The sequence below is a fragment of the Dermochelys coriacea genome, chromosome 5 (genome assembly GCF_009764565.3).
Source record: "Dermochelys coriacea isolate rDerCor1 chromosome 5, rDerCor1.pri.v4, whole genome shotgun sequence".
NCBI lineage: Eukaryota > Metazoa > Chordata > Testudines > Dermochelyidae > Dermochelys > Dermochelys coriacea.
The window spans coordinates 90,184,901-90,196,431 of record NC_050072.1 but is presented as its reverse complement, the minus strand read 5'-3'; the positions used below and the strand labels follow the sequence as shown (position 1 = coordinate 90,196,431).

The following is an 11,531-nucleotide window of genomic DNA, read 5'->3' as shown; positions in this document are numbered from 1 at the left end:
TAGGGCCAAATAGACAATCATATAGGATAAGATCACAAAGAACCTCCTGCAGGAATAGAAGGTGGAGGCGGAGGATGTTTAAATAATTGCCTTCTTTTCTTTTCTAGTTGCCTGTAAAAAGGCAACTTAAAAAACTTAAATTTATACTTTGTAATTAGTATTTTTGCATGGTGATGCAAAAATGATGATGGGAGGGAGAGGGTAAAGCAGATCCTCATTCGTTATTCCTAAGGCTTATTTTCCTCAAAGCCTTCTTAATTAGGTGCATAAACTGTAGGTTGCATTTGGATTACACTTTTGCAGGTATTTAGATATAATTTATCATATACAAATACGTTCCAACAACCCCTACCACCTCCACACACACCCAAGGCAGCTATGAAAACCTAGAAATTAGTCAGATAACCTAAATGTAATTCAGAGAATGGCTTCACACTTGGTAATTTCTCTCCAGATCAAGAATTTGGGATCTTGCACCCATTTTTCCTTTCTTTAATTATTTAAAGTGTTGTTAAATATCTAGTTAATGTGCAAAGGAGAAATGTGAGAAAAAGGTTCCCATATTCACCAACATATTTGAAGAAGGTGAGCACACCGGAAGGTAATCCATTATTTAATACACTCAGAAGGGATTTAATTAAGCACCAGAACAGCTCTCTTATATCCAGAAGGTGCAGCAACCCACCCAGGCTTTCCATTACACAGCATGTGGTCATGAAGAACCCTATGCCTCTGCCTTCCCAGCTTCCCATCCTTTGTCTGTTCTGTTCCACGGTGGATGAGATTGCTGTTCACAATAAGGTAAAGTGAAAAGTTTTGAGTGCCAACAATGGCCTCCTTTAATTTTGTTTAATTTTGTACATATTACAAACTTGTTTGACTAAATTAAGCAGCCCGATCCAAGCCACATCTTGCTCGCCAGCATCTCAGTTTCAATTGCTATTCTCTGCCAGTCCAAAGTATTAATTTATCTGTGCTCTTGCAGCTCCAAAAACCTGGCTATGCAGCCAAAAACACAAATAACACTACAACTACTGTGCTCATTTCAGAGCAGAGGGATTCCCCCCCCCTTTTTTTTTAAATAGGAGATGGACCACCCTGCTCTCGTGGCACAGAACACTGTTTACATTGCAATACTTGACTGTGTAATACATCTGGCATTTTTGGGCAGGATTCCTGAGCTAGGGGCCAGAAGCCCTTAAGCAATGATTTAAGGGGGAAAAAATCATACAAGTTAACAGTGCTCATTTCTAGTTTGTTGCACTTAGCTTTTGGTTATTGATGGAAAAGCACAAATATATCTGCTTGGTAAATAAAATAAAACTGTTTCTTTATCTTAATATTAATGATGTTACAGTTCCAGGGCTCAATTGTAACCTCAGGTATTTGGGTGTGCACCACTGCATATGTGCCTTAAAATATCTGCTTCTTCTTGTGCAAACCTGCACATGGACATATACAGATGTTACAAATACACAATGATGACTTGTATATTTGAGATTGGAATGGAGCTCTAGTATAAATCTCTAAAGCAACATCCCTGGTTCTCAGAGGGAGTCAACTTATGGTTTTCTTCATTCCTTCATCCCCAATGTATTTTACTCAAGACCTGAAAGAACTACATTTTCCCAGATTACCAAACAAAAGTAAAGTTGAAATGTTTATTTAAGATAACAAAATTAAAGTCCTCCTCCCATCAAATACATATATATATATATATATATATATATATATATATATATATATAAAGAACATTTTACCCCCATATACTACTTCCTTTTGCAAAATGTAGGATGGGTAAAGCAATCAACGTGATATTTGAAGAACATCCACACTGCCAGAAAATAATAAACATAAACTTTACCTAAAATTTCCTATTAAAAGGAAGGTTTGTTGTCTAAAAAAACAAGGACTCACAAAGCCAAGAACAACAAGAAAAAATATCTTTCCCTTGATGCTTTATTTAAATCTACTTCTTGTGAGTGTAATTCCTATTTTTTTAAAACAAACAAACCCAACACACTAAGCAATACACAATGGGCCAAATGTATCCTTGGTCTAACATTTATGGAGTCATTAGTTACACCAAAGATAAATATAGCCTATTCTATCTAGGTTTCTTGATTAACATTAGACTTAGAATAAAAAATATCATAGACCACATTACATACAGGTACAGGGAAAAAAACACTATTTTTCCATACTTCATGGGTCAGAAGCTATCCAGATAGGAAGCATCTATCTTAGTGCACTATACGTTTTCAATATGGACAGTACATTTTTAATAATCTGACTGCTCTGCTATTGGAGTATTATCTAAGTAATGTGTTTCCTCAACAAGACAGAGACAATTTACTCATGTAGCCACTGTGAACAATATTGGAAGTTGTGCATCTAAATCTTCCTAAACTTTGAGGGAGAGCAAGCTCCTTAATATAGTGCTGTCAGTTTGTGATTAAGGAGTTTTATTCTTTCTTCAGCTTTTCCAGATACAGTTACTAACAAACACACATGGGGGAAAGGGGAGGGGGAGAGAAAAACCTATGAGATATGAGAGATGAATAAGGAAGATTAAGAAAATGCAATATGTACCTTCGTAGAGATAGAGTGGACACATGGCATTATTGTCCATTTAAAATAAAGGATTGCTAGGTAAAACTAAGCTGTTCAACTTCTGTTCTCCAAATTCAAAAAGATCAAGCTTATTTAGTAATTTATATTCCTATATTATTACCTTTAGAGGTGATATATTGTAGAAGGTCAAGAAGACAAATTGTGCTGAATTTACAAGAAGAAATACCTAACAAGCAATAGTATTATAAGGTCTATCTCAAAATCAACATTTTATCAAACCAAATTTTCTCAAATTCTGCCCACTAAAGGGCACAAGGAAGAGGACACTCTTATGGGCATAGTCTAATCTTAATGAATAGTAATTTAAATGCATAACTCACAGTTGTGTTAACAGGAGTCATGCACATAAGCCCATGAGTGTCAAGTTGAGAAGATACCCCAATAGATACTAAAATAAAAGCTGTTGCAGACAAGTTAAAGCTAGCATCCTAGTGGACGCAGCTTCAGCAGGTCACAGAGAGGTCAGCTTTGAAGGAGAAATCCAAATGAAATATAAACATGGCATTGTGGAAACCAGACAAATCTCCCATAGCTTCGTCCAGCCAGCACTAATCTAGGCATCAGCTGTGGAGCATAATCTAAACAAACGGATCAGTCGGTTCATACATCTGGAAGCTGTCATATTTTGGAGCCTCCTAACAGTTATGTATAACTGAAACATCCAGTTGCATATGCTAGCTTTTAAACCTGTTGAAGGGTCAAAAATTGTTACATGCATACACAGTACAGTATTACTACACTCTGGGAAGCCACCACAGACATTGTTTGATAACAGGGACTGGATTCTTTCCTGCCATTGAAAAACCCACTGAAATGGATGAAGCAGAGGAGGGGGAATGAAAACCACACAAGGAGCTGTAGAGTTTTCCTTGAACAAACCCCTTTGCTGAAAGGGACTTGGGGAGCCAGGGATTTTAGAGGCCTCTCTCCGTCTCCCAACCCTCTGGATGAGGAAGGGAAAACCTATCTGCACAGAGACAGAAGCTATCTAACAGGTATGGCTTTTGCTCCTTTCACACCCTCTTGTCTGGCACCACAACTCCAGCAGGAGCTGTACTTTCAATAGCTAGGTTTCCCCCATGGCTGTTCAGCAGCAGTGGCAAAGGGGACCCAAAGGAAAGCACAAGCTTTGATCTATGCTACTTTACACCTGGATTTCGGCATTGAAATCCCTGGGCTCTACAAGGAACAGTGCTGCAGAAAGTCCCCTCCCATCCTTTTCACCATCACCAGAACTCCACAGGGTACAGGAATTCATATGGAGCACAGGAGGATGGAGGGGATAAATAGTGCAGTGGAGGCCACACTCCTCCTCAAACTAACACACACATTCTAAGCGGAAATAGGGGAGACTCCCTCCCTGCCTAGATCCACTGGGGACAATCTGATCCAGAGATTAATCAGAGTGTGCAGTGTATGGAAATAACAATAATGAAGACATTTTCATTAACTTCAAACCAATAATATGTCTTTATATTTTAAACAAACAAACCAAAATGGTACTAATGTTTCAGTGTATTTAGAACTCATGAAGGATACAAATTGACTGCTCTGGAAACTGAGATCCTCTGTCATCCATAGAACTGTTACAGCACGAGCAGTGGCAATACAGTCTGTATTTATCCAGTACACTTTTGTATAAATCTTGGGTGAAATCCTGCTGCAGTGAAGTCCCTGGCTGCACTTGGGTGAAATCCTGGCTGCAGTGAGAATTTTGCCATTGACTGCAATGGGGCCAGGATTTCAGCCTTATCTTAGAAATGATCTAAGTAGTGGCCACGTGTGGTATTTTCAATACTTCCAGACTCAAAGATAAAAAAAGAAAAGGAGTACCTGTGGCACCTTAGACTAACACGGCTGCCACTCTGAAAGATAAAAAAGTAATTTAAAATTCCTCTTCCAGATTATTTTTTGACGTACAAGCTTCCCCACCCTGTTTTACAACTGTGCATCAATTCTGGCCTGAAATTACCATATCTAGAGGAAGAGTCTCCATGTTCATCTAACCCCTGCCTGCTCTGCTAACATGGGTTCAACTGTGTTGGTGGTGGTTTTAATGATGTGGGCACCTATCCACCAAGAACTGGACTGAGATCACCAGTGATCTCTTATTTAACATATGAGCTTTGAGAAGAGGCTACAGACATATTTCCAATAAACAAAACCTTTTAACGCATTTTCACTTAACACTTTAATAAGTCTGTTCAAATAAAAACACAGAAGTTAGTCACCCCTTATTTTAGCACTTAAAATTAAATTGATATTTATGTATTATGTGTTAAAAATTGCTTTTGACCTTCAAACTAGAAACAAACTGAATCATTCTTCAATTTTGATTACAGTTAACTTTTTAAAAGAATAAAATTCTGTTTTCATTAACGTAACAGCCTAATAATTTTATATTGACTACATTCCCAATATTATTGTCCCTGGACTAGCACATGATACTTTTAACTACTATTTCTACTTTTGCTAGACATAATAGTAAACCCCCATTTATCCAAATAAAACGCGAGACATGAAGTTTATTCTGATAAACAACAGACTTCTCAGTGCACATTACACATCCTGCAATACACATCCCAGTGCAAGATACTGGGAGTTTACAGATAAGTAAGTGCCAATGCTGAATTACTTCTTTTCCTGCCATCTGATCCTTACCACTCTATTAGATTGGTACCACTCTCTGCTACCAAACCAGTTAAATTATTTCAAATATTTGTTACAAGATCTTATTATAGTTATTTATCAAACAAAGTGAACTACTAAAAGAGTCTTTTGTGCTCCCTTACAGCTAAATCTTCCTTCTTCCTTCTGTTGGGTGGAAGGGTTGAAATGGTCATAAATTGTGACTGGAGAAGATTCCTTAGGTCAGAGCATGGCACTGTGGTTCAGCAATAGAGCAAGTTTTGCTCTGCCACTCATCTACCTTATGCCAATGCAGTATTGCAAAAGTAGACACAGCTAAGACCCCATAAAAGGAGGTCCCAACACTATTCAAGTCCACACAGGAAGAGGCTCTGGTACTGTGGAGAAACTTAAAGCAAAAACATACAAATTGCAACAGTTCTGACTGGGCTAATTCATGCTGTCTTTATTCAAGCAAAACACATTGATTTGGCCCACTAAGAGGAATGTGTACTTTAGCAGCAGCAGACCCATGGAGGTCTATCACATTATCACCTTTCTTTGTCTCTCCAGAAAGGGTCATTCAAAGTTAACTGTCCTATGCAGCATTTAAGGAAGCACCGCCATTCAAGGAAACTAGTCTGCTTTACTCACTTTGCTTCCTCCTCTTTACCCCATTCCTGAGCTGCATAGGTAGATTAATTGCCTACTACTTTACAGTATCAAAGGGTGAGGTGACCTCATTATAGAATTTACGGATAAGTTATCTTGATTAATACATTTTGTTTAACAATACAGGCAGCTGGGACCTTACCATATAAGCTACATCTATCCAGATGCACTGAACATTTCTTCAGTTGTGGTTAGCATGTGTTTTATTTGTTCCAGGTACTGAAGATGAGCTTTCCACATGGCTGCTGAGACATCCCTCCCCCTTGCTTTCAACCTTCCTGGGGAAAAAAAGAGTTCTGCCTATCTCACACAGTTGGTCCTCAAAGGGCTGTTGCTGCAAATAACCACTTTCCATATAAAAGAAGAGGATCAACTGCAGCACCTCCTTTCCTGGATGGCAGGATCTCTGGCATGGAGTCTCTACACTGAATATTGATGCCTTTTTCTTAATCTCCTGATTGGAGGATAAGAAAAAGGGGGCAAGTGACAAGAAAACGAAAGAAAGAAAGGTGTGAGAATGCAGTGCAAGGATGGTAGAATAAGGTGGCAGGGAGAAGGGGACAAGTCTCTTTCCCCTTGTGATCTGCAACAACCCTCACCAATAGCCATATTACAAGAGTCATGTGTCAGACCCTTTACTTGGGGATGAACCCACACATTTGCTCTGGGATATAAAGGCCATACCTCTGCTATCTATCTCTTCACTGATTTAGATTCTTAAAGGGGGTGCCCAATCATAGTGGTATCTGGGCACCTTGTTGTTTTTGAGCACATGGTGCATAGCCAATAGAGGTATTTCACAATAACATGCAGTTGGATCTATGACCCTATCTATAGCCAACAAGATTCATCCACAGAGAAAATGAATGCAAAACCCTTTCTGCACTTGTGGGTGTTGTGTGCTGTGTAAGGGGAAAGCTGAACAATCATTACATTTCCAGCATGCACAGCCACAGACAGCAGGTCCATGATCAGACAGATCCACGTGAAAATAGAACTGTGTCCTTAAGATGCCATGCCATGGCTTTTGTTTGCCTAACAGGCTACAGTTGAGCTTTCTGTGGCCTACATAATAATAATTCATAATAATAAATCTGAGGTTGTGAATCTTTCTGATGAGGGAAACAAGGGAAAGTCCCAGTCATTGATCAGTCATCGAAGAACCTGAAATGTTAGAGTGTTGGAGACAGGAGTTTGGGGATCAAATTGAGGGTAGTGTGACTGTGGGACATACAGGAACAATTAAAATATTCTGGACAGCAATAGCAAGGGGGATGGATTAAAAAGATGTTCCTCTAAGACACTGTTGCTGCCAAGAAGTGATTCAGGGGAAAGCCACTTGGTACCAGTATGCACACCAAAGGCCAAGTGTGTTGGCACAAACTGTGAAATAGGGAATCTAGTAAGAGAAAATTGCAAGAATGAAGAGCTTTAAGAGCTGTTTCTTTTTCTCTCTTTTTCTTTTGAGAACTTGCCCACCAGTTGGGTTTTTGCAGCTCTTATATAAATACTTCAGCTGTAATAGCTTTAAATATACACTTCTCGTCATTTATTTTGGACTCTGGATGATCTTAGAACTCAGTCAAACTTCATTCTCACTATTTATAATTAATTCTGAGTTAGGATTTTTTAGGTTCATAGTTCACTCCTACCAAGATTCAGTGGTGTAGGACCTCCCATTTTTCTGGTATTCATTACATACAACAAGTTGGTCTCCAGTGTAAATACTGACAATTCCTTGAGAGGTGATAATTTTTAAACATTTGAACAACATAAAACATTTTATTGCAACTGCAATGGAAACGTATTTTATATAACTGGCTGTGTTCAACCAATATTGTTCTGCATATTCAAATGATCTTATTAAACAAAGTGTAAAAAGCAGAATAAAATATCTAGTCTAATAAACCGATCAGTTTACAACTTGTTGAAAAGAGTTTTCTTAAGTCCAGAAAATTGTGCCTTCTTTTGTTTTAGTACAGTACCTAGCACCCTGGGGTCTATAAATAATAGTATAGTAGGTTAGGAATTAAGAATGTGCACACACATGCATGTGTGCATGCGTGCGCACACACACGCACACAGAGTGAAATTGGTATTTTAGCATCACTTTCCAGCATTTATGCACAGAAGGAACATCATACTCCAAACTACCTCTCTCCATGCTTCTCCCTACTCCAGCTCCTCACTCTGCACTCTCTTCTGTTTATATTTTTAACCACAGAAATATGCAACTGCTATTCATTTGGTTTATTTGTATAGCACCCACGTTCGTGACCAGAACATTTACACAGTCTCTATTGAGAAAACACACAATTTAGTCAAACTTTTCTATTCAGGGCCTTACAATGGCAGTCTGGGAGGACTGGGAGTTAATTTAATTTAAATTAAGATATGCTCTTTCATCTTAATTAACTTCTCTTTTCTGTATGAGAAAAGAATAAGAATGCAGAGGTTTCCAAATTCAGAGTTTTAATAATATTTCACTGATATGAAAACTAAACTCAATAAAAGTGAAATTAGACAGGTCAAATCTGTACAGCCACCTGTATTATGAATTAATATAGGCTATACAAATTCTGAGGGCTATTAAGTGAGTTTTTGCATTTGGGAAAATATTTTTCCATGAAGCACCAATGACACGAAAAGAGGTCAAAGCAGAGACTAAATCAAATAGGTATTTTGTAAATCATATTTTTTCTAGAAAACCATGTTTCCATTTTTGGTCACACAGGAACTGCCAGTGCAGTAATCAGGGAGTATCTTGGTATTAAACTGACAGGAAAAACAGGTGGCATGAGATGGAACCACAGTTCCTGATAGTTGGCTATTAGTTATACCATCGTTAAGATACTAAATCACTGCATAATATTGCAAACCAACATTATCAATTAAGTTTCCATCAGGAGGCAGAATCAAAGGAGTGAAGAGAAGATTTTGAAACATTTCATTTAAAATGCCGCAAAAGAGTGCAAAGAGTTAAGATACAAAACAATGTTAAAAAATTATTCAAACCCTGTTCATGGAAGTAGTAATTAGGGTAAACAGCTCTCCTACTGCACTACATTCATATCACAGCTTCTGAATGCACATCTCTAACTTTGGACACAATCCTGCTGTGTTCTACTCAGCATGTCTGAATAGGGATTGCAGGATGGTCCCACTATACTTAGAGCTATTCTACTACTGTACAAAGACTATTCAGTTATCAACAAGTTCTTATCTTAAAAACAAACAAAAAAGCTCACAAAATGCTGAATGGGTTTGCCACTGGAATAGAATGGGAATAGAATTGCCATGCTCTCCATCCATAAAGCAAGACAGACTACTCCCATGGTCCGCTGATCCCTTTCCTTTCACTCAGTACTGCTTTCTCAACACACACAGGGCCATTCAGTAATGGTTACTTATGCAGTGCTCCATATTAATTTTTATGAACCAGATACTGCTATAAGATGCTTTAACTTAAATCCAGAGTAACTATTGTGGTCAACGAGTTAGTGGGGAATATACACCAACATAACTGAGGGCAGAATTTGAACCTAATCTAATACTGTTTTAACAAAAAGAAAAAAATATGGGCTTGATTTTCTCCTCCCTGTCAATGGTATAAATCCAAACATCCCTTGTCATCAGTGGAGTGACATGGTGGTAAAACCCACTAAACCTGAGAGAAGACTCAGGCCCCAAGGGGCTGCAGTGGGGCTTTGGGTGCACAAGGACTGCAGGATGGGGTCCCCTTTATAGCCTACATTTTTTTTAAAAATGCACTAAACCGTACAAAATGGCTTAACCTTTAGCATGTTCATCTAGGTAGCATTTCTACCCTGCTGATTAAACATGCTAGTGCAATGCAGATTAAGCACCGGTGCACAAACTCCGCTTGACTGAATTTGCTAGTCTCCTGCTTAAAAACCCCCCAACAACCTGGTTTTAATCTAAAAAAATGACCCCTCTCCCCAGCAGAGCTGGGCCCCCACCCGCTCGGGGACATTAATCTGCTTTGCAAACAATCCAACATGCGTTCCAGTCTGGGCTTCACTTTTTTTTTTTTTTTTTTTTTTAAAAAAAAACCTTGAGACAAATGTTTTTTCCCCGCAGTTGAAAGCCGTCCAAAAAACAGGACCACACACACACACACACAGCCCCGCCGCGCTGCGCCGCTCGCGTCCCTCTGCGGCTGGGGAGGGCGCGCACACTCCCAAAATGGCGGAGGGGAGGGCTGCTCTCCGGACAGACTTTCCTTTCATGCTATTACAGCTGGGGGAGGGGGGGGGGGGACGGGATCCACCACCACAAAACAAACCAACCCCAAACAACACCCCCCACCAGCACTGATTCTCCCCTCCCTGCAGACACACACACACACACACACACACACACAGGTGGTACATCCCACAGTCTGTCCCTCCACCCAACACACACACTCCTTCCCAAAACCACCTAGCAAAACACGATCCACCAGAACAGATTACAGCACACTCTTTGTAGGGTCCACCTGGCTTCCATCCAAACTACTAAGCAATCCACAATTCCCCTCGCTGTGAGGAAGGTGGGGAGGGGGGTTAGGTGCATACTGGTATAGATCTGCATCAGTCAGTCCCTGGAAATGAAAGAAGTGGGGTGGGATAGAGCACAGAAGGGGTGAAAGGAAGAAAGTCACAAGAAGAGAGATCAAGGCTTACCTTCCACCCAGAGCTCCTCCACATTGGTTTCGAGATTAGCTGCCCTTAATCCTACAGCGAAAGCCCCAAATATCAGGAGGCCAACAACCAAAAACTTTCCGCAGTTTTTTTGAATGTAACAGCCCAGTTTAAATAATAGTCTCTGAAACTTCGCTCTTAGCCACAACGGTGCTTTTCTTCCAGTAGCCTTCCCCTGCAAGGCAAGAAAAGGTTAGCAGTTAAACGCCTGGAAATAACCCCCCCCCCCAACGCACATACCTTTGATGGGCTGGAGGGCAACCAGAAGCAAAACAATTATTAATGCATAAAGGCAAATAGCCTCACATTGTCCAATTGACTGGGAACAAATAATACGACAGACTGTGCCATTAGAAAGACATCTCTGCTCAAGGTTTTACTCCATGACCCTACTGAGCATCTCACGTGCACTGTAAGCAGTTGTATGGACTAAGATGTGTATTAGCTGCTAATTCTCCTATTCATAAACCAATGCACAGTTCTGGGATCACATCACTGCTTGAGATCCGTCAAATGATGCAGACAGTGCATGCTCCCTGGTCTGAGAAACCGAGCGCAGCCTTCTTGTAATGAAGCCACCGCTATCAATTCAATTTGCAAAAATTCATTCATGCTAGCAAGATTTACAACACTAGGGGAGAAATAATCAATGCAGATGAATCGCACAGGCATGCCAAGAAAAAAAAAATCCCTTTCCTGTTCTTGTTACATCTCTACAGGGCTGAACGGGGGTTGTTGGTGGGGGAACGCTACTGTGTAACAATTTGTTGCCGTCTCCCTGATCCCAGCTCTCGGCACCAACTCTGTAGTAAACGCATGTTCCACGTGGTTAGCAATGCTGTAAGATCATAAGCTTAATAGTAATTCATTTCCATAGAGTTTGGAGACGCTGTG

The 11,531-nt window shown here is 39.8% G+C and overlaps 1 protein-coding gene across 5 annotated transcripts in view; it reads right to left on the bottom strand.

Moving 5' to 3' along the window:
- The window catches only part of PTCH1 (patched 1), an 86,648-nt gene that overhangs the window by 65,990 nt on the left and 9,127 nt on the right, over positions 1-11,531 (bottom strand). For all 5 annotated transcript variants that reach the window (XR_005293134.2, XM_038403122.2, XM_038403119.2 and 2 more), the window contains exon 2: positions 10,620-10,812. Coding sequence is in view for 4 of the 5 variants with exons in the window: in XM_038403122.2 (XP_038259050.1) it covers positions 10,620-10,812 (193 nt within the window). In the remaining variant the exon portion in view is untranslated. The remainder of the gene's footprint in view (positions 1-10,619; positions 10,813-11,531) is intronic.